The sequence below is a fragment of the Dermacentor albipictus genome, chromosome 1, assembly GCF_038994185.2.
Source record: "Dermacentor albipictus isolate Rhodes 1998 colony chromosome 1, USDA_Dalb.pri_finalv2, whole genome shotgun sequence".
Classification (NCBI taxonomy): Eukaryota; Metazoa; Arthropoda; class Arachnida; order Ixodida; family Ixodidae; genus Dermacentor; species Dermacentor albipictus.
The window spans coordinates 418,205,609-418,231,125 of record NC_091821.1 but is presented as its reverse complement, the minus strand read 5'-3'; the positions used below and the strand labels follow the sequence as shown (position 1 = coordinate 418,231,125).

Genomic DNA, 25,517 nt, shown 5'->3' with positions numbered 1-25,517 from the left:
CTATAAAAATTAAATAAACAGGTATACTACGGAACAGGCGTGTCGTCGTATCCACATTACCGAGCACCATGTGTGTACATTTGGTCAGAATTTGCAAAGTAACTTCTTGGGCGTGAATAAAATCAGCGCGGGTTTTCCGAGTGTGTGGAACACGCACGCAATAGAAAAGAAAAAAAAAGAAGATAAGGGAAAAAGGAGTGAACCATACAGAGTGGTGTCCTGAAAAAAAAAAAGAGAAAAAAAGACCAGTGATGCACGCTCGGTTTGCCGGCTATCCCTGAGCGACGGCAGTGAAAACGCTGTGCGACAAGGCGTGAAAAAACGAACGTTAGTTCATCCGTTAGAAGTTGCTGGGCGGCCCGGTTGAGAGTGCGAAGAGGCGCTTGGTCGCTTTCAATTCTAGCTCTGGTGCTAGAATAGGGCCGTCCGCCTGCACGCTATATTCTATGGTCCCTGCAGGTAATTCGCTCCGTTCGACATGAAGTTGCAGGCAAGTTTTTAATGCGAAAGCATTATGTGCCCCATTACGCGAACACGCGGCGTCGTGCGGCGTCAATGAGCTATGGTACCAAAAAAAAAAAAAAGGCCGAAGGCGTAAAGAAAAAAAAAATGCACTGCCGCTGCACTTGTGAGAGAGTCATATCAATGGCTGGATCTTTGGCACACCTCGATAACCGATCGCTTTCTGGGTGTCTTCTTTTGAGTTCATGGCCAAAACACCTTGAGTGCCCATCCATGAAGGGCATGGTGGCATTTTCTAAATGAAAGTGAACTGGATATGCGACTATTGTAGGTGTTCCTATTTTCCCTCTTTTCTTTTATTCACGCAAATTTACTTTTTCTCTTTATTATAATCATCTCCACTTTGGCAGCGCGTTTTTTCATCTTTTCATAGCCGCTCTTCTCTCGCCACCCCCTTATCTTGCAATGCTGAGTAGCTTGCTAGAACGTAATAGTTGAGACCGAGCTCCGAGCTTTTTTTTTTTTATAGCTACTTCAGTAACAGATTACGAAGGACTACCGATAAATGTACCAAATTTGTTTCAACGCGCGCTGCGGTCGGACTACGCTGAAGTCAAGAGAGCGTAGTATGATGCTTCTTTACAAAGCTTCTAATCAGTACGTATACGTACAGAGTAAATAAATATCGATTTAGTGCACAATCACTCATGTCCAGCTTTTTCAATAACAAGAGCTAACCGACAGGTTCAAAGCACACGAACAAGTTAGTGACTGGCTGCAAGCATTACGAGAAAGTTAAAAAAGAAAGCTATTCATTTTCCATGCCAACCAACAAGGTATAGTGCCTTCAATAAAGCGATCGTGCGTGGCAGTAATCACCGCCGTGAAGTGAAACGAAGCCACATTGAGTATAAGGGGGGTACAATTTACCCCACAGAAAAGTCAAAAGAAGAGTCTGGCAAGGAGGCTGCCACTGGACAGAAGTGGCAAAAAAAAAAGCATTCGTGTGCGCAAGTGTGCACCGTGACTGAACGGGTTACAATCAATCAGTCAATCAATCAATCAAAGAATCAATCAATCATTAAATCTATCTGGGATCTGCAATATAGAGGCGGTGCCCGCCGAAGAGAACTGATAGGCTGCCCTTCGTCCGGCAATGAGGCCGGGACAGCAGCGCTCGAAGGCCGACAAGAGTTGGCGTTTTGGATTGGATATGAAATGCACGCGCTCGTGCTTCGCTGGCTCAAGGACGGTCGATCACGCAAATGTGTTACGCACGCGAGCTGGTATAACACGTCGCGGGTTGCTCCAGAGCCGCATCTGTGACCCGCGAGGTCGTCAAGGAAACGACGGCCGCTTTGAAATCATCCTCTCTCTCTCTCATTCTACTACCCCTGAATTCGGCAACATTCTAGTTTAAAGGGAAACGAAAATTCACACTAGCCCGAGTCGCGATATGGTTTTGCATTCTAAATAGGCCGCATACTGAAACACGCACGCCCGTGATGACACGTGACAGTATATATATATATATATATATATATATATATATATATATATATATATATATATATATATATATATATATATATATATATATATATATATATATATATATATATATATATATATATATATATATATATATATAGTGGCGTTCCTTATACAAGAAAGGGAAGTGATTGGAATCACGTTGCTGGAAGGCAGCAACGTGATTGAGAGTGAGGCCATGAATGAGAGTGAGGCCGGGCCGTCTTTGAGCGTTGCGTGGGAGCGGGAGGCTTTGAGCCGTCGTCGCCAAGCGGCGTCTGACCACCCCGCGGATTTAGCCCGGCAAGCTGCTTCACTGGGGAGGGTCCCGAATGCAGCAGGAGTCGCACTGTCGAGGTCAATGCAGCGACCGCGTTCGCGCCCTGTCGCTTTGAGCTTCGACGCTGCCCATGTTTTGCGGCGTCTCTTTGCATGCCTAGCACTTGCGCTTTCTCTGTGGCACAGCAGGCGTCGCACCGCCGAGCGATGCGTGTCTACCCAAGCCTAATCACAGTCACGTCTAGCCATCGACCTAGGCACAGCCGTCATACCTGGCTTGACGGTGGCTGTATACCTAAGTATAACAATTACAGCTAAATGAAAGGTTAACCAAGTTAAACCAAGACTTAACCAGGCTAAACCAAGCTTTCGCTTTGCACATTCAGGGTTAGCTGAGCTAAGCCGCAGCCAATTTTTTCTATCCTCTCTCCCTGTTCATTGCTCCCCTTCCCCATATGTCGGACTTTGCGGAATGTCATAAACCGGGTGTTTCAGCGAACACTTTCATTTTTTTTTAATTGCCTGTGGCAGATAGCACAATTCTAGCCCACATGCTGGTCTGCTCGAAGAGGCAGACATTACTTGCGCAAAAAACTGAAACGCATAATTGATTAGGTAAGAAATATACACTAATTGAGTTTTTAACTAATTATATTATGGTACATATTGCAATTTACAAATCCTAGCCGGGCAGTTCTCGAGGCGTATCCATTTGGAACGAATTCACAGGTTGACCCCAGTTTCACGATATTATTTCCAGAACATTGCGGAGAGAGAGGGAGAGAAATAAAAGAGATGAGAAAGGCAGGGAGGTTAACCGGAAGATAGATATCCAGTTTGCTACCCTGCACTACAGTATGGGTAAGGGGAGACAGAAAGATCTTTAAAAAATGCAGGCACATGAAAAGAGTGGGAGAGGGAAAAGAAAAAAGAATGAAACACACACAAAGGAGCGCAGGAGCGTCACAGTCGTTCAAGGAGGTCGCTTGACCGGAGAAATTTCAGTATCGCGTTCACCGCCTTCTGGTATGAATGTCGCATCAGCCGGCACTTTGCGAAGAAAAGCATTGGCGTTCCAGTTACCTTTGTCCTTCGATGCATAAAACGCCATTTTGTTAAGACAGTAGTTTGTAGACAGTAGTAGTAGCCTTGTAGCTTCAGCCCCTACTATTTGTAAATTACAATATGTGCCGTAAGGACATTAGTTAAAATCGTAATTAGCGAATTATTGTTAATTAGTCAATTAAGCATTTAAGTTTTTTGGGCAAGTAATGTACGCTTATTAGAGTAGACCAGCTTATGGGCTAGAATTGTGGTAACTGCCACAGGCATTATTTAGAAATTTCTGAAAGTGTTCGCTGAAACACCCTGTATATTACCACCTCCCTCCCGCTTTCCTCCTCATCTCAGATTTTTAAATTGCAAAGTTGACTGGCACGTGTTTGGCTGCGAACTGTGAAATAGACGGAATGTTTCACTTCGCCGGTCATCATCCTTGACTCATTTAACAATTCGGGGTTGTGAAGAAGCCGGTGATATATGGTGCTTGTTGGCAACATTTCTTACTCGTGTTATTCATAAAGGGCAGGTGAGTTAACACGTAGGACACAAACAGGAACTGAAGAAAACGAAGTTGTAATGTGAAAACCATATGGGTTTTCTTTGTAGCTCCTATAGTTAGCTCATGTTGTAGAGCGTTTGACCCGGAAAGACGTTGATCCCGGGTTCGATTCCGCCTGGACAACACAGATTTTCTCTTCAAATGCGAAGCTTGTTCTCTGAGAAACCCGTACGGGTTTCTTTTGTATGGCTTCGTGTTGTTTCTATACATTATGTGCACTCAACTTTTTTTTTGTCCTGAGCATAAGGACAAGTTGGTTGATTGCAAGGCATTTGTGATTTATCGTATTGCGCTCTCTCCTGTGGGAGGCAATACGTCGGCCAAACCAGTAGGTGCTTAAATGAGTGGTTGAGAGAGCACAATAATAATAAACAAAAGAAACCTGCCACCTGATGAGTTTTTCACCCCCCGTACCCAAGCATGTCCTTGCCGACCTTCGTTTGATAAAACCGTCATTGTTGGTCGATATGAAGAAGAGATCACCCGATTAGTTGTTGAGGCAGAGCATATCGGCCCACTTGGAGGTCTGTACATTAGCAGACCGTCCATAGCGTTGTCTCCTAGGGAGCTAGATTTCCTGTGTCGACACATTATTTCGGCAGGTTATTGCGGGTCAGAGATGGGGTTCGGATAGAGTGACTTTCATCGCGCATGTTTCTTCGTGCTTCCACGTGATTTGTGTCTGGTGTGGCGCACGTGGTAAATAAGCGGTCCGGTTTTGAGAACAAACATTGTTGTTGCTAGTAGCGCTGTGTACTGTCTCTTTTTATATGTTTCTTCTTGTGTCCGTGTCACGTTTCGCGCTGCATCAAAGGTGTTCCATTTAAATATTCCGGAGGAGACTAGAAAGGAGTGGGGAATATGTGCGAGCAAATGGCGCCACGATATTTATAAGTGAGACGACGGCGAAAAACTCGGGCTTTTCTCGTACCGCGAACTAAACCTACCAAAGCTAAATCCTTCCGATAAGGCCACCGATTTCCGAAAGGCACGTGAAAAGTGAATCCGAGACCCGCCGCTGTTTCGAAGAAGGGCAGGGCATCGGACGTAACGTCAGTGGGAGCCTGAGAAATCGTGTCCGTCTGGCGCTCGAGACCGAATCACTCGCCGAGTTAAGCGAGGCATCCGAGTAACAAGTGCTCCACCGTTTCTAGACTACACCAACATATACGGGCGGGCGTTGTATCATCTTTGTAACGACTCGTCTCGCAGCCGGTGCGGGCGATCTCTGTTCTAACCGCACGCCTATCCTTTCGCCTCAACTCCGACCGATCAAATCCGCGTGAGGTGGGGCGGCCGCACCCTGCGGCTGTAAGCCCCGCATTGCTTCTTCAACCTTCTTGTTATTTTTTTCCCGTCCTCCTTTCCTTCTCTCCCTTATCTTTCTCTCCCCTTTCCCTGTGCAGTGCTGTTGAGGTGTCCTACTCTGAGAGACAGTTACGGCACTGCACTTCTCTCTTCCTCTCCTTCAAAAATCACTACGCACGCACATGGCCGCGCCCTGCGTCGCCGACCGTTCGCCGCCTTTGGCGCAGCGGGAGGCCGTTGGCTTAAGTCGCCTTCTTGCACGCCTATACGTCGCGTCCCGACGAACGGAAGGCAGGGAGGCTCGCGCACCGCCACCGGGTTCGGCATTCCAGTACCGCACCTATAGACTGAGTATAGTACCGCGTTCACCCGATCCCAAGGCTCATCCCGCTGCTGCAGTCGAGAGGAAGGAGCGGACGCAGCGTTAGATCAGCGTTTGTGATGAGTAGCGGTCCTGCGCAGTCGTGCATTGGTTGAGGTACTTGCGATCTGAAAATGCGGACGCAGCTCGAACTGAACTGCGCGTTTGGTCCTACCGTCTGCTTTGTATACGTGAAGGACCCTCGAGCCGGTAGATGAGAACTACAAACAGAACTGTGAAGTGACAAGTGCATAATTAGTTTAGTGGCATGGACGCACGCAAGGTGAACTCTCCGTTCTGGCGCTGTTATGCTTATTAGTTTCATCGTCTTCGTTCCCCCTTTCAGTTGTTTATTTATTTTATTGGCATGTATTTCTGTATATTTTGCTGTACAATCCAGCGAAACAGAGTAGCCGAGGCACTCTCTATCTCAATTTCTCCATAGCACCTAATAACGGAAGACAAGATCCTTATAAACCGGCCTACGCGATCATCACTGCGAGCCGCTATGAAGGCACTGCTGCTTTGTTTAAAAGACACCGGACTTTGTGACAAATTGTGACTGCACACTTTGTGACGTAGGGTGGCACGGTGCCACTGTGTAACACTATGAACGCGTTCGCAGACTGCGTGACAGTGCCCAGTACCTCTTCTAAATTCTTTTTTTTTTTACAATAAAAGTTCATTGTCTGTCTGTCTCTCTCACACCTATCGCATCCCTTTTCCCTCTGCCGGCACACGGCAGCCAACCGGGGATAATCTCTGGTTAACCTCCCTGTCTTTCCTTCGCCCTCTCTCTCTCTCTCTCCACAGCGAACCAGGTATACATAATAGAACAGAACGGGAAACCATTTTCCGCTCACGACATCGTACCAAGTGCAGTTGACCGTGGCTACCACGTTGCCATTTACGGAGAGTCAATTCGTCGGTCTTTCCGAGCTGCCCACGTGGCTTCTTGAGAGCTGAGAACTTGGTCAACGAAGAGCGAAATTAAAAGCGAAAAAAGATAAGGAGAATACATCTCTTCTCTATTATATTTTATTCCCCTTACCCCCTTTCCCTAGCACAAAATAGCCAGCCGGTCTGAGAACTTGCTAACCTCCCTGTCTTTCCATCTACTCCTCCTCCTCCTCTTCCTCCTCCTAGTCAATGAAAGTTTGTCTGTTGCATGAAGAAAGGTAGACCATCTTGGTATATGCATTTATATAAATATTGTGCGATCAATCCACTCATCGCACATGACACGCTTCGTCGCACGTGGTAACGTCGCCATTTTTGCTGCTTCGTACAGCATTGCGGCCCCTTATCCCCCCGATGTAAAGCAGGCACAGCACGATTCGGCTCAAACGTCAATTCATATACAGCCCACTGCGGCCGCGTCCCACCGCTCGCAGCGGCCCGCGCTCATGCGAGTGCAATAAAGGTTCTTAAAGAACGTCGCAATCGATCCCGCGCGGGTCAGCCATAGTACTGGCGAGTCCTTCGATTGGCCGAAATTGTCATCCGCTATTCTTTATCCTTGAACGGGACGAGAGGAAGGCAGAGACGCAACAAACACTTTAGCTGTTGTCTATATCTGTTACACGTCTCTTAAACGCCTGTTAAATCTGCAAGTAAGAGCTCAACTAGCTAGGCAACACGTTCTATTGCAATGAGAACAGCTGGTGGGTGTAGACGTTTGTCATCCCTGATGTACACCGTCCAGGAGGTGCTAAGCAGAACAACGACCTTGCGGCCATTTGGGATTTCCAATGCACGGCAGCTGAATCGGTCAACGGGGCCTGTGAGCGGCAGCAAAGTTGTCGCATCCAGACGGAGTGCTCCGTGTGCTATAGGTGCCAAAGCACAACAATGTCGCATAATTTTAGTTTTCTCTTCACTCACAATGTCCGCGCGCCGTTCCTGTATACCTCGTTCTCGTTCGACACAACAAATGTACCCCTTACAACGAAGCAAATGCGGTAAGGCTCGTCAGTGGAGTCTGCCTAATTACCGCGTTGATAAAGACATCATGTTTAGCGCAGGCGCGCGCCCTTGGTCTCCATTGCGAAAGTCACAGAGAAAACATGAAGTAAAGCTGTCGTTATGTTTCTCCTTCTTTTCTTTTAAAATGTCGATAAGTCGCATATAAAAAGCAGCCATGCTATTAATACTCTGCGAGTATGTGCGCATAAATTTCCGCAAAGCACTTGACCCGATAACTATGCTGGCGCGGCGACACTGCTGGCCTTGCAAGAGCGGCCGAAAGTCGCTCAGCGTCTTTTCGCTGGCAACTTCGCCGCGCCATACGCGTGGCCTCGCTATAGTTCCGTGCAACGTCTGCCGCGACCGAACCCGGACGCGCGGCAGGCCCAAGATAGACAAGTACCGACGAGCTTCGCACGCCACCTCACATTCAGGCTTTATGCGGACATCGTTTGCATTCATCGTGTTCTTTTTCTCTCTCCCCCTCTCGTCTCAAGGACGCTCACTCTATGCAGATGCACCAGTCATAGCCTTCGCACTGCCACAGCGGCACATCTGACGCCGTCTCGTCGCTGGACCGGTGCGGAGTCACGCCCTGCGTGACGAGCAGACGGGCCCTACTGACACACTCGCGGCTTCGGCCGCGCTGCACGTAATTGGGCGAGACGAGAGCTGGCGGCGGGAATCGTTCGTCTTCACGGCGCAGGCAATAAAGCGTGCACTATACTACGCGCGCCGTCGCGTTTCCTTCCGCCGGGTCAGTGTCCCGCGCGCCGTAAGCGCGGCGGCGGCTGCTTCTGCTGCTCACGATCAGACAGAAATAATGCACGCTATGCGTTGCCAGCATGAGAGCTGACATCGGCATTTTTGTTACGTTGCAAGAAGGCGGAATGGGGAGAGCAGGTAGCACACCGGCAAAAGAAGCATCCAACACCAAAATCAAAGGCAGAATGAGTAGATAGATAGATAGATAGATAGATAGATAGATAGATAGACAGATAGATAGATAGATAGATAGATAGATAGATAGATAGATAGATAGATAGATAGATAGATAGATAGATAGATAGATAGATAGATAGATAGATAGATAGATAGATAGATAGATAGATAGATAGATAGATAGATAGATAGATAGATAGATAGATAGATAGATAGATAGAAGAAAGAAAGAAAGAAAGAAAGAAAGAAAGGTAGTAGCGTTTTACGTGAACAAGAAAAATGAACTGAGAACGCCATAGAGCGTACATAAAGCTTTGTACAACTAACACACATTTGTTAACAGTGAGCTGCATTAAGAATAGCGCAAGATAAGCTCGAGACGAAGTCTATATTCGTGTAGCGTTCGGCAACTTACCCCGTAACGCATCAAAGAAACCACGATCAATACGCGCTAAATACGCTGACAAGCTCCACTATATACGTTTTTTTTTTCTTTTTTTTTCTCTCTCTCTCTTATCGCAGGAGCGGCACTTTTCCTATGTGCCACGCGACGAATAAGCGACCGGCTTTTTTGAAAGCCGTGCCAAGGTTAAGGAACCGCATTCTGTTGAATTTCTCTTTCGCCGCTACGTATATCGAGCTAATAAAATGAACCAAATTGAAAGACACGCCCACGCCGTGAGCGAGAATGACCCCCAATGTTGTGGCCATGCATTTCGACACGCCCTCACCCCCCCCCCCTCCCTCCCCCTGCTCCCCCTCGATGAACCTTGCCTTCCGTTTCGAGTGCGATGCAGTTCTCGCAGCGATGTCTCGCTATTGCGAAAGAGGGAAATGTATCGGTAAGCGGTGCACCGTAACTTTTCTACCTTCATGCATAGCGTAACAGGCAATTTTATCAGGCCAGTTGGTATGAATCCATGTAGTGGCAGGCAGCGCCGAGTTGGCGGGAAAACGGCAACAAGTAAACACGAAACGCAAGTGCTTACTTCTACAGAGTTTAATGCAAAAAGGGCTTACATGTATTTAATCAAGTTAAAAGAAAGAAAGAAATAAAGAAATTTTATAGCGCCATGTGTCATGCCCTAAGACCCATTAAGCAATACTATGCAGCGCTCCGTCTAAAGTTCGTGCCCGTGATTAGAAACATGGTCATGCGATGTAATTATTGATAGTATAATGGAACATGAAAATGGTATTCATTTAATGCTCGTCGGCAAAACCTTCCGTTTTAAGGTTACTGTTTACTTATTGTTATTACCGTTTCTTTCTTTTCTCATTTGTTTTTCAGGAAGTGATTTGGTTAGACTTGTTGCGTCCGTACCTTATTCGTAAGTACAGCGAATACATATGCACTCGGTTAGTATAGACGGGTTCTTGTGTACCGCAGTGAAAAGAAAACAAAAATTCTGTTAGTGAGCCTGGGCTTGTATGTTCGATCGATAATATTCGAGCATACTTTCGATCTTGCGCGACGTAAGTGCGACGCGTCATTGGAGCGACGGGCGTTCCGCAAGCTGGCTTAGCCAATCAAAACGAGAGACACGTGACAAAAAGTGACGGCGATCCATCCCGACAGAGCAGTGTCTTTTCTATCCCAATATCATATTTGAAGCACAAAATCTATGCACGGGAGAGATAAAAATAAAACGAAGTAAATTATGTCGCATCGGCTATACTTTATTTAATCGGCACACGTTAACGAATTCTCCGGTTCCGAACTCATATATATATATATATATATATATATATATATATATATATATATATATATATATATATAGCATGTAGTTTTGCTTGCTACGCGCTTCCGAACCGAAATACGAGCACAGGTGTCGCCATTTTCGCAGTCTGCGTGGTTACGCTGCCAAACCCAGCGAAAATTGGGAACACCAACGCTGATTAGCAAACGTCAAGGCAGCACGATGGCTTCAGTGGTTATCACGTCCAGTTCCCAACTACTTAGCGTTTTTGTAGAGCGTATGCAGTTTGTTTCGTTCACTCTAACGTGGTTGCGAACGCTCTTTTCTTCTTATTATTTATTTTTTATTGTTATTTATATTGCTCTCCTGCATATATTCTTTTTTTGGAGCTGCGTCAAAATACTTCCAAACTTCCCATATATACTGTTTCAGGTTAATAAGCAAGCTTACAAACAAAAAACGGCTCACTGCCGCGTTCGATCCCCAGTGACGGCGGTGAGGAAAGTGATGCTGTTTTTTTTTATGCGAAGCATATTACGAGAGCTCAACCCAGCTCCTCAGGCGCGGCGGTTTTGCCTTCAATACCACGTGACACCGTGACGTCACGACAGCGGAGAAACGGCGCTCCAACTCGCGCCGTCGCTCGCGGCGTCGCCCCCCGCATCGGACGCGGTGAGCGTCGAGCAACGCAGCGTTCGGCGCGACAACGAAATGTGCGCCTGAGCAAGCGCCGCACGCCTGAGCCGACGCCGACGACACCGGCTTTTCTGCGACACGAGCTACTTAACGCTGTCGCGTTAAAATAAAGGCTTGTATGCTTCGCATCCTGGGCTTAACCTTAGCTAAGCCACAGCCATTTTTTTTCGCCTTATTCGCAAATTATCTCACATAAACCCCACATCAGCAACAACAACATGGCGACGAGAAAACTGAAAATGAGGAAGTTGCCCGATGAAGGCGTAACGGAAAGGACAGAACGACTTGGCAAACCTATACTCCGTTCCATACAATAGCAGCCGACGCTGTGGAAGCTACGCAAGAAGTTCGGTCAAGAAAAAGCTATCACGCCGCCGTCAATGCTTCGCTGCGCACCAACAGCGTTCGCCCGCGCGAGCACGCACGTGAGGCTCCTGGCCGCTGGTTGCAAATAAAAAACCCCACCCGCAAAGAACAAAAAAAGCAATAAAATGACATAAAACAACGCGTCAGCAGCCGTATGCCACACTGTGTTCGTTTTAAAGGTTAAAACTTGTTTCGTTCAATACCGAGCCTATATAAAGAACAGCTGTGCGCAACTGCAGTCAGAAAACGTTAAACTATTAAAATTAAATTATGGGGTTTTACGTGCCAAAACCACTTTCCGAATATGAGGCACGTCGTACTGGAGGACTCCGGAAATTTCGACCACCTAGGGTTCTTTAACGTGCACCTAAATCTAAGTACACGGGCGTTTTCGCATTTCGCTCCCATCGAAATGCGGCCGCCGTGGCAGGGATTCGATCCCGCGACCTCGTGCTCAGCAGCCCAACACCACAGCCACTGAGCAACCGCGGCGGGTAAACGTCGAACTATATCCAATAGCGAACGAATCCAGTGTAAGAAGTCTCTCTAGCCTCCACGGCGTTGACTGCTACGTATGGAACGAAATACAGTTTCGATCTTCCAGCGGCTGTCGCAGCAAGAAGAATGAAAGCGCGCACTACGCCGAGCGATTAATCGGCCTTCGTTAAAAGGGGTACACGAACAACGACGACTCGTGAAAACGAGAGGAGGGACTCGGCGCGCAAACCCCGCCACAACGGCGTCAAACGCAGCGCGCGAAAAAAAAAAAGCGCGGGAGAAACGGCGTCACGCTCTGCCCTTGAGCTTGGTCGTTCTCCGCTTTCCTCGCCGAGTGGCCGAACGGGACACGGCGCGTGCCGACGAGCCGCTCCAGCACGCGATCGCGCATATATAGCGTGGGCACGCCCCAGGCACCCGGGAGGGAGTGCGCGTGCTTGCAACTCAACGCCTTTTGTGATACCGTAGAAGGGACGGACGAAACAGCGCGCTTCGAATCGCCCTGACGTCCACTATTTCTTTTGTTTCCTTTTACCTGGCTTCTTTCTTTTTTTTTTTCTTACCCCTCTTTCCGTTTTATTTTCCTTCATTTCCATTTGCCTTTCTTTCTTTCTTTTTTTGCTATCTTTTTCTTTTCTCTTTTTTCTCTCTCCGCGTAACGCTATATAGCTGCGAGAGGCTCGTATGCTCGGCCCGCACGGACGTCGCCTGATGCGCGCTTCTTTCTCCCTCGTGCGGATAAGTCGCGGTTACAGTCGCTTGCAGGCCGGCAGCGTAAAAGCGCGGCAAGTGCCGCCAGAGTGTGTTCACACAAACACACACGCACACACACACAAAAAAAAAACGCGGGTGAACTATTTCTACTTCCTGCAAGGCGGGGAAGGGACACGAGGCTTGTTTTTCATGGTTTAAGCTTACCGTAATCTGCGAAAGAAAACAAGGTCGACCCCCTACCACACCCACCTCCGCTCCCCCCCCCCCCCTTCTCTCATAATACACCTCACTAACTTCTATTCCTAGAGGTAACTTTGCTCTTTCTTTCTTCCTTTCTTTCTTTCTTTCTTTCTTTCTTTCTTTCTTTCGTTCTTTCTTTCTTTCTTTTTTTCTTTCGTACTTTCCATCGCTTTCTTCCTCCCTCCCTTTCTCTCTTCCCTCCTTTATTTCTTCTGAGCATGTCGACGACTGGTGAATTCTTGAATCAATTTTTTTTTTTTCTATTCCCGTCCCGCTTCGCGTTGGTCGGCGACGGTGCGACCACATTGCCCGACAAAGCCGAAATCACTGACTTTACAACAAGCGGCGAACGAGGAGCTCGCAGGGAACGACACTTTCGCGACGTCTCCTTTTGCTACGGTGCGCGCAACCGCGTCAGTGAATGGGGTCATACGAGATGCCGGGAACACCGCCGGCCGATTGGCGGCATGTAGACGGGCGTCTATATTGCGTGTTTGGGGACTGACTCACGATACACTTGCCTCGGCGTCGTACTGTCACACAGCACTCAAAGAACCCCCCTGGGACTTCCGTTATCTTTCATCCTTTCCTTTTCTTTCGTTTTCTGCATTTCTTTTTTTTTTCCTCCTCGACCGCAAGGTTGAGCTGCTCAAGTTTACAGCCTTTTGCCTTCAGCCCTCACCAGGAAGGAGTCGCAAGCTTTATTGGTGGTTTGCTCACTCGGTTGTTGTTCTTTTTGGTTTTATTTATTATGCTAAGATTGCAGGAAAAAAAAGGGAGATAGGGCTTTTTACAGGCGCTTACTTAAGTACGCTAGCCACGCCAGCACTTTGTTTTCTTTTTCTTGCTTGCTTGTTACTTTGTTGCAGTGTCTGTACCTCTCTATTTTTCTTAAAGGGCCCCTGAAACGGTTCGGACAAATTTTGTAGACGCGTAGGGTACAGCTTAAGTAGAACATTCGCACCACAATTTAAGTGAAGCGTTACGTATTAATGGAGCTACAAGCGATTAGAAGTTACCCTCCTCCCCAGCCATGGTTTTCCTCCTCAACTCGTTCGCCGAGCGAGCGGGGCTAAGCTCCGCCTTCACTGGTCTTGCGTCACGATGCGACGTCACATCGTCCACTTCCGGTTGTTGGAGCACGCCTCTTCCCGCGCGAGACCTCTCCGCTGGCCGCTTGGCTGTCCACCCCAAGCGAGAGCCATCGAAGCAGCGTGCGTTGCGAGCATTCTGTCGTAGCGCCGAAGGTGGCCGGTATTCCGGTAACCATAGGCAAGCTGGTCATTTCGGCAAATGGCTGGAGGCATAAACTCAAGCTGATGAAGGAACTTCAGAGTAGACGTGCGTGAGCAGCCTGATCGGTCTGCACGGTCCAGACACTTGTTGGCGCAGCGCTTAACCAGTCAAACGAAACGCTAATATTGCTCTAACGAAGTGTAAAACATTTCAAACATTTATACAAACAACGTGTTGATAATTACACTCCTGCGAAAAATACACACCAGCAGCAAAAAAGAATACGCTTCGTTGCTGCTACTGTGTATGGTTGAGCTCTATGCCACCAGGTGGCTGCACCGTGCAGACCATTCACCTTTGCCCTTCTGCTCATCTCGGCTCATCCCGTTACGGCACAGTCAAGTTGCCAGACCCTGTCCCCTTGCGCTTACGTTTGCCCTAATACGGGACTCGCGAAACGCTAGTGCGTTAGTAATCTTCCGGTGTAAAGTGACGGCCACAAACGTGCAAATCCTGGCGCCGATCGGATAGCGGCAGTCCGATGCACAGCAGCCAGTTCGCTCGTACGCTGCCCTGCAGAGGGACACGATGTCGCAGCTTGACATATTGCCAGTCGCTACGTTTGCAGTCCACAAGGCAACAAAGTCGAATCATAGTGCTCGCGAAAAGACTGAGACCAACTCTGACCGCGGAGCTCTCGTCAAAATGGAGTACGTTGTAACACAAGCACACGACACTTGCTGTGTGCCGGAAGTGCTTAAGTGTACTGAAAAATTGTTCTTGTGCATTCTCTTTCTGCTACTTTCTCTTTATAAAAACAAATTAACTAACATACCAACTATTACGAAAATCATTTGTTTACCATAAAGTTGGAAAAATTATCGATCACGCGCCCTGGTCAGCCAATCGGATAGCTCGCCCCACTGACGTCATATGGGTAGGGGCGGCTTAAAATTCCGCCGAGCAGTGCGCTGCGATCGGCAGTGATGTGCATTTTTAAAACCTTATAATAAATTACACGCTTTACGCAGAGCACTTAGATGTGTCAATTAATGATCAGAAGGACGTACTCTAACGACTCAGTACGTTTGTAGAAAATCGTCAAAAGCGTTTCAGGGTCCCTTTAACATCGAGCAGAACATTGTCTGTTAAGGACAATTTCGCTAGTGTGTATTCCAGAGTACTGGTGTAACAGTTCCGTTCAGTATATGACAGCTTACGTACACACTGTCGACAACAAGCGTTCGGCGAATGACCTAAATTTCTACGAAGACAACGACCATTCTGCTAGACGCTACCAAGTAATCGCCAATCGCTACGAAAAGGTGCCGACAGTTTTCTTTGGCTTTCGTCATCGCACACTTCCCTCTATCGACTTTGTATGTGAATATTCGAGAAGGGGCAAATTTAGAATTTACAAAGTAATTATAGCATTCTTCTCAAGAACAGCTTAAGGCACGGCTACATTGCTGTTCTTTTTGTTTTTTCAACTGTTATTTGTACTTTCCTCAACAAAACCACATTGAGACATTTCATGCGAAAAAGACTGTAGTTCACAAATAACGCCTTCCAGCACTATGCTGTTCATTGCTTTTAGAGTGAGCAGTACATGGTGTCTGCAGTGAATCGGCCACAGTTGATTATCGCTTCTGCAATAAAAAATAAACAGATGGGTTGTATGTATGTATGTATGTATGTATGTATGTATGTATGTATGTATGTATGTATGTATGTATGTATGTATGTATGTATGTATGTATGTATGTATGTATGTATGTATGTATGTATGTATGTATGTATGTATGTATGTATGTATGTATGTATGTATGTATGTATGTATGTATGTATGTATGTATGTATGTATGCACGTACGTCAATTTGATATGCATCATCTAGAAAGTGGGACAAGCGCAGACATATAAACTTCAATGACCTAAACGCTGCAACTTCTGTTCTCACATTTCCGCCAAGCCGTCGAATGAAGCCGCATCTGAGATCTCCGTTGACGTACCTCCTTGCTATGTTTAAGCTGTTAAGCCGTTATCTAAGGCAATCCCGTGTTCTCTCCCCTTGACACGGGGTGCGTCGAAGCATCGGCTCCAGCTGCGCGCGTAGAGCGATAAGAAGCACTTTCCAATTTTTTATACAAACGCTAAGCGTAATTTACACAATTAAATAAAGATTAATAGCCATATTCTGACAGATTACCCGTAATTTTACCCGCGCTTTGAAATATATCCGGCACGTCACATGCCGTCCTGGACCGGCCGCTACGGCGTCCGACAGCTAAGTGCAAAGATGGTGTGCCGTTCCGGCGGCCGCATTCCGATGGTGCCGAAATGCCTCACGCCCGTGCACATTCAGGTTCACATTGAACGGCCCCCTGGTGAAGAAAATCGATCCTTCCTGAGCCCTTTACAATGCAATGCCTCACAAGGCTTTCCTTTAGCGAAAGGGGGGAACGAGGAGGGGAGGTAGGTTTTGAACGCCCATTAATTAGATACGCCTTCCGTCGAACGTCATAATTTGCGGTCAAACGAGCGCAAACATTACCCTCGCATGCTCCGGTGTAGGCGTGACGTAGCCGAACGGTCAGTAAGCCACAGGGTCCTCTATAATGATCCGCTGGTGGCGGTCCGCAAGACGGCTGAAAGGAGTTGCCCACGCTCCCTGAACGTGTCCATTAATCAAGGAGGGGAAGTTATTTGGGCCTACTACTCGCTTTTGACTGCATAATGAGGGCAAACTGAGCACCAACCTTGACACGGGATGCTTCGAAGGATCGGCTCCGGTTGCTCGCATAGAGCGATAATGAGCACTTTCCAATTTTTTATACAAATGCTAAGCGTAATTTACGCAATTAAAAAAAAAGTTAATAGCCATATTTTGATAGATTAACTGTAATTTTGTCCATTCGCATTCTTTTCTCTGGAATGGCACTGATACCGTTTGTTGTGCATGTGTGTTTTATGTAATTTTGTTACTTTTCTTTTTCGCGTAACTGTGAAATTTTAGCCGTTGAAGATTGGGTATAAAAAACGTCTGAATATATTTCACAAGTGTAAAGGCAATGATAAAAAGAATACAGAATGTAAGACAGGACAAGCAAGGAATGCAGATGGAATACCAATTCGTTTTCTTTTTTCGTTTTCTTTGTTTGGTATCTATGTTTTGTAGCTATAAATTCCCTCTCCCCTCGTATACATACAAATAAACACATATATTGGTCCAAACGTTCCACTTTACCCAAAAAGCTGCGAACGTTCGAACTAAAGCCCGAACCATTTAAAAAATATATGCCCAGCAGTAGGCAAAAAAAAGAAAAGAATGTAATCATACCTATCATACTCCGTCACCTCAATTTGCGGTATTAATCCATTTCAACCTCATGCATTTACTACGGAATAATTTTATACTTAAGAAAATCGTAATTGTGGGGGTGGTGACGTTGCTACGGGTGGGGGTAATCCTGATGGAAATCCAAGTGCAATGTATTTACTTCTGGATCAAAGGCTTACTTCTGGATCACGTCCAAGGAAAACTTGCGGGCATGCATTGGCTCAGTTTTGTAAGCTCACAAGTGTCGCGAGACATTTCACAGTGGTATTCGGGACAAGAAGATAGAACCAAAAACAATGCCTGCCGAAATTCTACGAAGGCTTGCAAGTATTGCTCCTACCTTAGCGTGGCAAATATCATTGACGTCATCAAGGAGTTGCTAATCGTAATGCATTAAGTGACGACGGAAGTACGTCACCGATTAACTGGCCTTCCAGCACTGAGATACAAGATTTCAAGCCTAGCTGCCACTTTCTTTTTTCTTTCTCATATGATTGGTGGCGAAAGAATACTTCCACAGCATGTACTAAACTAAACTGGTCGCTCCCAATTACACGCAGGTGGCTAACTGCAATGCCAGTCTTTTATTTCAGTATATTTTCATAATGATCATTGCCACTACAATACGAAAGGCAGTAACTGTCGCCATTCCATGTGAATTACATCTCTTTGATTTATTTTCGTTTAAATAATTATAATAACACGGTCACTGTTATCGAATTTGGTAAATTACGCCGAGATTCACGAACGCTCTAGAAGCTGCGTTCACTGCAATTTGGTGCCGCCGAACTGATTATCTCGCTCATGCAGCCGCGTACGCTTAACATTTTACGCAACATATCGGGCCCGCAAGTTATCGCGATTTCTCGAGCCAACGCAATCCGTCTAAGACGTCGGCGAGAGTTACCGTCCGAGCTTGAAGCAAACGTCCGAAACGGGGATCGCTAAACGGGACACACGTAGCCTGAGCAGCCACAACGCCGAGAGCGGCGCCAACTCGGTTTAACGGCACTCACCCTGCAGCCATTTGAACAAGCCCGTATACCCAGAAATTTGCGGAAGTGCCTAAACTGCGCAAGATAAAAAAAAAAGTTGCGTGATAAGAGAAGAAAAGGAAATGCGTTATATCCGAAGGATTGCATGGAGAAGAAGAAAACGTCGCTGGAACTTTTTTTGAGCTTACTCCTTTGCTATTGATCCTACATCGTACATTTGCCGTTTCGCTGGGAAACGTGCGCGATATTATACCGAACTCGCTTTCCCACGCCCGTATTTTCATGGAACTAATAATTTCTTTCATTCTTTCCATGTGCTGTATTCGATTTGAATAACCTAAATGGATCTCGTGATGCAGTGCACGAAGAGATCGTGACAATTTCTGTTGCGTGTTTTCTTTTTTTTTCATGCTACCAGCTTTGTTTGTTTGTTTATGATGCACATATTTTTGTTATCTGCCCAGCTTGAAACAGTCTGGTGGGCGGCGTGCAAAGAAAATAAATAAATAAATAAATAAATTCGCGCTTTAGATTTCGAAGCGAGGGCACGCTGCTCTTTATCGGTGTTGTGTCTTGCTAAGCTTCGAGACATTTGACAGATGGCCGAGTGTAAGCACGCCGAAAAAGCAATGTTCTGAAGGGAGCAAATTAAAATATATTTGGAATGAATTGCGCCGCGTTGCGCGAGAGTGGCGTCCAGTTGCTTCCGCAACACGCCGAAGGTGATTTCCAGCGCGGCAAACGCACGGCCCGCGAAAATTGCGGGAGGAGCACGTGTTCAACCACCGGCGAGCCGTCGGCGCGGCGCGCCAAATAAAACGAGAACGCAGTTACGCAGACTGCGCAAGTCCTTCCCCTCGCCTACTCGCTATCATACACAGGGCCACTCTTCAGTAGCGAGGCAGATGCGGTCCGCACACCTTTCGCATACGAGCGACAGGGACAATTCGAGAAGTGGCGGGAGAAGAGCGAGCCGAAAGGAGAACGCCTGGTAAGAAAGTTCTTTCTCCTTCTTCTCCTTTTTTTTTCTTTCCGGAAGGAAACGGCGTCCCGGAAGAGGAACAAACGATGCGGAGACGGTGGACGCGGGAGGGTGACAGCGAAAAACGCTCACCGGGTTCGGCGAAGGCGATGATCTCGGCCGTGCGTCCGTAGTAGTCGTCCTCCTGCCTCGGGTCCGGCGCCCCTTGGTCCTCGAGCGCGCGCGGTTCGGGCAGCAGGTGCACCCTGCGCAGTGCCTCCAGGGCCAGTTCGCGGGCCAGCGGCGGCGCGGACTCCCGGTGCTGGGGCGGCCGCTCGCGCAGGCTCAGCTTGGAGAGGATCTGGTGGCGCACGGCGTCCAGCTTCAGCTGCCGCTGGTCGTCCCCGTCCAGCGCGGCGGAGGAGGGCGGGGGCGCGCCGCCGGCGCCGCGGTCGTGGACGCCGACGCCCGCGGTGCAGCGTCCTCCGCAGCCGGCGAGCAGTAGCGCGGCGGCGAGGGCCGCCTGGAGAGCGCCACCGGCCATGCTCGAGCTCCGATGACGACTGGACCGACCGCCGGGTCCTGTGCCGAGGGCAGCACTTGTTGAAAGCACGACGCCGCCGCGCGCCGCCGCTGCCGCCACCCGTCGCTCCTGCGGCGAGTGAAGGAGGGGGGGCGAGGGCGGCGTTGCTCTTCTCTGCTGCTGCTGCTGCTCCCCGTCCCGTCAGACGGCCGGTGTCCGTGCGCTCTGCTCGTGGCTCTCTCTTTCGGACGGCGTCAGGCTCTCTCTCGGTCGACGCCGGTAGCTCTGCGCTGGCTAGCCGCAGCAGGGTGTTGTAGCGTATCCTGCTCGCTGGGATGTCGCACTTACCAAATCGCGCGGGAGCTGAAGCTTCGCTTTCTCTCTTTTCGAGGGCCGAAAATTCTTTCTGCAGTGAATCGGAGAATCTGTAGAGAAATCCTGCCTTATGCGAATGTCCGTTATTGGTTGTGCAGAAATTAAAGCACCGAATAACTAAGGTTTGGGAGTTTGTATAAGAAAGTTCTGTTGACTACCCTGTCACGTCTATGCTGAAACACATCGCGAGACTGGTAGAGAGAGAGAGAGGGAGAGATACGCAAGAGGAAAAGTCATCAAGCTCACCAGTGAAGCTTGTTTACTATCCAACGCGTGGAAATGGAATAGTTATAAACAACATATAAGGAAAAAAAGGAAAACGAGGTGCTACGTCTGAATGCGGTGACAGGCTGCCACATAGAGCCTCGAGTCCTTAAACGGTCCGGTGCTTTCACAGGCTGCTGTGTAGACATATGTAGAGGACAGGAGCCTGAACCTCTACACTCAGACAGCGGACACCTCTCGGGTTTATAGAAAACAGATAACCGTCTGTTCTAATGAGGGGGCCCGACACAGATGAAAAGTTTGATAACATCATGGTCGTCCACATAGCAAGGCTCAACATGACAATGCGCATTGCGCAGAGCATTTGTGAACGCAACTGCGGGCAAGTGATAGCAAAGTAGCGTTGCTTCCCTTCGTATATGCAGGCAAGGTCCGAGGGAAAGGTGTCGCGAATTAGTTTAGTCAGTTATCCCCCACGAATCAGTTTGCGCAAACCACATTTGCAGTGTCTGTTCGTGAGAATGAAAGTGAGATATGCATCGGGCGCCATCAGAAACATAACAGGCGAGTGTGGCTGCATAGTCCTAACTGGGGGATGCAGGGACCTGGTATGTACTGAAGAAAGTACGCAGGTACCATCGACGATGATTGCCAATGTTGGCGAATTGCCGAACACTTCTAGAAACCTATTTGCTTTAATAAAGGAATAATGCACTTGACGTACATATTTGCTGCAGTGAGGGTATTTCGGCATAGCTTTTGTTGTTTCATCGTGTAATTCTATAGAAAACAGAGCATTTAACCAGCACATCTATAGCGTGAGTACACGTAACTTTATACATTGACACGTGGACTTGTTTATATTATTCGGGTGAGCGTTTTTCACCGTCTAACAAATGTTATCCCTCAGCGCGGGACGCGCCTGCATTGTAAAGGTTGGGGTCGGGCATGGAATAGATGGTAGCTGGCCCGTGGCGTCGTCCAACTCATCCACACTGAGGACGTTGATGAAAGCAGGTACTTGTTTATTTATAGTATCTAGATGAGAACGTTACAGTTCATCAGTATAGCATGACTGAGAGAGAATGCACCCTGAACAGCCGACGACGGCTGCTTAAATGCACTCTGTCCTCTCTAGATCCCTAGGTGAGGGAAAAGGGCCGTTCAACTTTCGACCGATGGGAGCGACCAAAGTCATCGTCGCCGACCCGCCTTTGAGGAGGAGGGTTTACACATTCACTTTCTCACAGGTTTCACTGACCACACCGAGGTGAGAGGGTTCTCGCAGACACGGCTCCTGCCCCGAGCAGGCGCCTCTTTATCCCAGAGTTGATTCCGCAGACAGTGGCCACCGCATCTGTCCATTGACTTCTAATACCCGTGAGACGGCACCGCAAAACATCTTCCAGGAGCTCCCCTGCTCCAAACAGACCGTGACGGTGACGGCGAACACACTAACAATACTTGCTCCGCCGACCGCCCCTAGACACGGTGGCGCCGACTGGCTGGGGACTGTTGTATTGTCGTCCTTAGAAAGCGAGTCGCCGCAGTAGACATGGTGGCGCCGCTCAGTTGGGGAGAGTCGCTTCCCAAAAGATCGCCAGCCTCCGCAGGTCAAACGTAACAGCATGTATCAGAAGTTTCTGTAATGTTGTCGGTGATTATATCCGGTGTCTGTCGTGACCGAACCTTGTGTATTCTGATTGCATGTATGCGGGACGCGAATGGTGTAGAACTTTCTGGAAGACGTGTGGGCACCAGAGATTACTCTGGAACGTTCGATGACTCGTGTATAAAAACCGACGCGTTTGACCGGCAGATCAGATTTTCGATGGTGGCCGACCGTGTTCACCACTACTTCAGTTTGGTTAACCTGTGTAGGTTAACCTGGTTAACCTACTCAGTCTGCTTAACCTACCTGCCTTTCCTTCTTCGCTTCTCTCTCTCTCTCCCTTTCTCCCGCCGCAGGAGCCTGCCTCAGAAGCCGCCACGGCAAGAGAGGATGGTTGTAGAAGAGGAGGGCGGTCCTTCCCGAAGCACTCCACCTCAGCATGTCAACCTTCAGTCGCCCCAATGCTCTCGGGCGACAGCACGTGCGTTTGAAATATTGCTATAACAGTTGCCGTTCTGCGGCGAACGTGCCCCGCAACTCGGTCGCGTGAGCGCATGCGCCCTTAGCATCGGTGCCTTTGTATCAGAGCAATGAAAATCCAAGCACTGCAACGAGTACGGGCAAAAGGGCCGATGAAAGTAATTCGCTTTTGCAGATACTGTCCACGATCTCCGAGGTTCACAGAAGGTCTGAAGACATGTTGCTCGGTTCTCTGTACACTACGATGCCCTCCCTGCCCCGACATCTGGGTCACGTAGAATATTTTGCCACATTCTTTCTGTGTACAAAATTTATTTGCCTACAAACATCCAGAGTAGAGTAGCCAACCAGACGCATTTCTGGTTAACATTCCTGCCTTCTCTCTTTATTTCCTCCTCCTCCTCCCCCCTCAAGAAGCACGTTGCAAGATCACCTTGCCCATTCAGAAGACTACATGCATTGGATGCGCATGTTGTTCCCGTTCCCAGCAACAAGTAAAACAGAAAAAAAAAACGTGGCGAACTGTCTTCTTATACAGCGAATTTGTTTCTTCACGAGAGCTTTCACTGTTGGTTGCTCCGAAAGCGCTTCATCGGCAACAGCATCTGCTCTTTCGTTACTAGTGGCAAGCTGTGACGGTCCTTCCTCAGGCATACAGTGTGTCTTCAGCGCACTGGCTGCCTTGAACGCGCTTCATTGAATAGAGTGCTCCTCCATTACCAGTGATAATTTCAGACAGTCTTTTCTTATGTATACAGTGGGTGCAGCGGTATGTACATTGCTAGATGCCTACGAATCACTTCCCGAAGTACAAGACGGTAGCGTCAACTGTGTGTGCCGTGAAGAAAATATAGGTTAGCCGCGGCCTCATGCTTCTGCACTCGTGGCAAATATTTCTGTATTGCCATCAGTCATTCGAAGCTTGTTCACGAAATCCTGGCAAGCAAACGTTGGTGAATATTCAGCAGCCACGGGCCAGCTGGAACCAAGTGGCTGAATATGTGGCGCTATAAAGTTCATCTATTCCAAACTTTCCTATTCTAATTCTGCAATCAGCCCTCCGCGATTGGTCAAAAACTTTTTTGAACCACCCCCACTTCACCTCTTTGTCACGCGACGTCACGAAAACGGCGATAGCTCCCCATTAGATATGACGTGTACACACTGATTATGCATGATTTGATCGAACGAAAGAAAAATAGTTATTTCTGATTCGATGCCTTTTCGCCATTAGCCCTCGGCTATTGGTCAAAAGCTTTCGGGCTGCACCCACTGTCACCTGCCTGTCACATGACGTCACAAAACCACAAAAACTCACCGCGTCAAAGTGACGCGTCAGCGTTAAAAATGCATTAATATGCCGAACAAAACTGAATTGTCTTCTGAATAGCCGCAGGCTACCCCGTTCCGAAAGAACTAAATGATGGCTGCCACTGATCGCTCAGGCACTGGTTACTCGCACCTGCCGGAGAGCATGGGTTTATTTGCATATAATAAAACATTTTGCGTGGCCGTGTAACGCTTTCGAGCACTTTCGGCATGTTTACGACCTCGTTCTGCCAACTCTTCTTTGCTGAGGATCCGTTTTAGCGTCATTATTAAGTTTCCGTTGCATGCCGCCGCAATTTTCGATTAGCCACTGCAAGCTAAGTAAGGGAAAGTGGGCCAATCGAAGACGCCAGCACCACCCTCTTCATCCGGTCATCGATTTTCAGTGCGGTGGCTCGGCCCCATCGAATCCCTCTCCCCTTGAGCGTGCTCCTCGCCTCTTGTCAGCCAATTAGATAAGACAAGCTGCTCAGTGTAGGCAATGTTATTCATTTTTCAAGCAGACAAAAGTGACCTCCTATGAACGAGGAGTGCATTTGATTGGTCTGTTCAGCCAACTGTGCGGGTGGCCGCCGGAGGCTTGCGTCGGCGGTTACACAAATTTGACATCAGGAGATTAGAATAAAAATATATTGGCATAGTTTCATGTTATAGACCCCGTGGTTAACTTTCGATGTTGCGCGTTTCTTTTTCTCGAATTCTTACCGCAATTCAAACAGCAACACTAGCGTGGAACCCAGTGCGCCCTTTGTATTGGTTGCGCGCTGTGTAGCAAGACGAAATACGAACGTCTTGAAAGGTGCACACTTATTGTTTTTTTTTTAAATTTCAATGAACGCTTCTGCTGCTAGTGTTCTATACAATAACATGTATGATTATAACTGCTGCTCTGGCACGCTTCTTCGACATCTTTATCGTCCGACGCTGAGGAAAGTGCTAACGGGGTCAGCAAAAAGAAAGCGATCATACAAGTCAAATACTCGGTACTTAGCAAAGCTGGCAGCTACTTCGCACAACCAGCTATAAACTAGAATAAGGTAACACGCTGTATGATATCCCCGTTGGAAATCATTGCTAGAATATGGCTTTAGAATAAGCATAGGGACAAAATAGGACATCCAACATTGTGGAGGACCGAAAGGGTTTCCGAGAAGGATTCCGACACACTCAGCAGTTCCAAGATGCTGTAGTGAAGGCACCGAAGTATACAGATGGTGGAGAAAAACAGGAGATGAGAATCAGTTAGGAACGACGGCATTCGAACTTCTCGATCTCGCCAGCTGCATCGCCGAAATGAGGTTCCTCCTTTTTTTCACGAATAAATGAAGTGGCTAAATATGTGCCGCCTACCGCGGATGGTCAACACGTAGCGGACGCGACAGCGATGACAGAAATCGGGAGAACGAAGTGGACCGTCCACGCGGTGAGATGAACTGACTCGTCAAGAACGCAATCATATTTGCAGTTTGAAGGGAAAGGAAGCTATATAAGTGGGGGGGACACATTCCATTACGGCGTTCCTCAAAGCATCATCTTCATTAGCGATTATCATCACGCGCCGTGACCGCCCATTTCCGTCTCGCCCGGTTCGTATCGCGGGTCGAAAGACCAAGCAATGAATGCGTCGATGCGGCCAGGCGCCTCAGCCACCGCTTCGCACCGCCTCTGACAGTAATGTAGTGACGGCGTCGTACCGTGCCGGTAGCCACACGTCCTGCATCCGCTGTACAGTACAGCTACGGGACGCGCGAACACCC

The 25,517-nt window shown here is 48.0% G+C and overlaps 2 protein-coding genes across 2 annotated transcripts in view; one reads left to right on the top strand and one right to left on the bottom strand.

The window, feature by feature from the left end:
• The window catches only part of Actbeta (inhibin subunit beta), a 212,504-nt gene extending 192,738 nt beyond the window's left edge, over window positions 1–19,766 (bottom strand). The window contains exon 1 of the mRNA XM_070532237.1: window positions 19,370–19,766. Coding sequence (XP_070388338.1) covers window positions 19,370–19,760 — 391 coding nt within the window. The 5' untranslated portion in view covers window positions 19,761–19,766. The remainder of the gene's footprint in view (window positions 1–19,369) is intronic.
• The window catches only part of mys (position-specific antigen beta subunit myospheroid), a 388,332-nt gene that overhangs the window by 103,044 nt on the left and 259,771 nt on the right, over window positions 1–25,517 (top strand). The gene's annotated exons all lie outside the window — the stretch shown is intronic.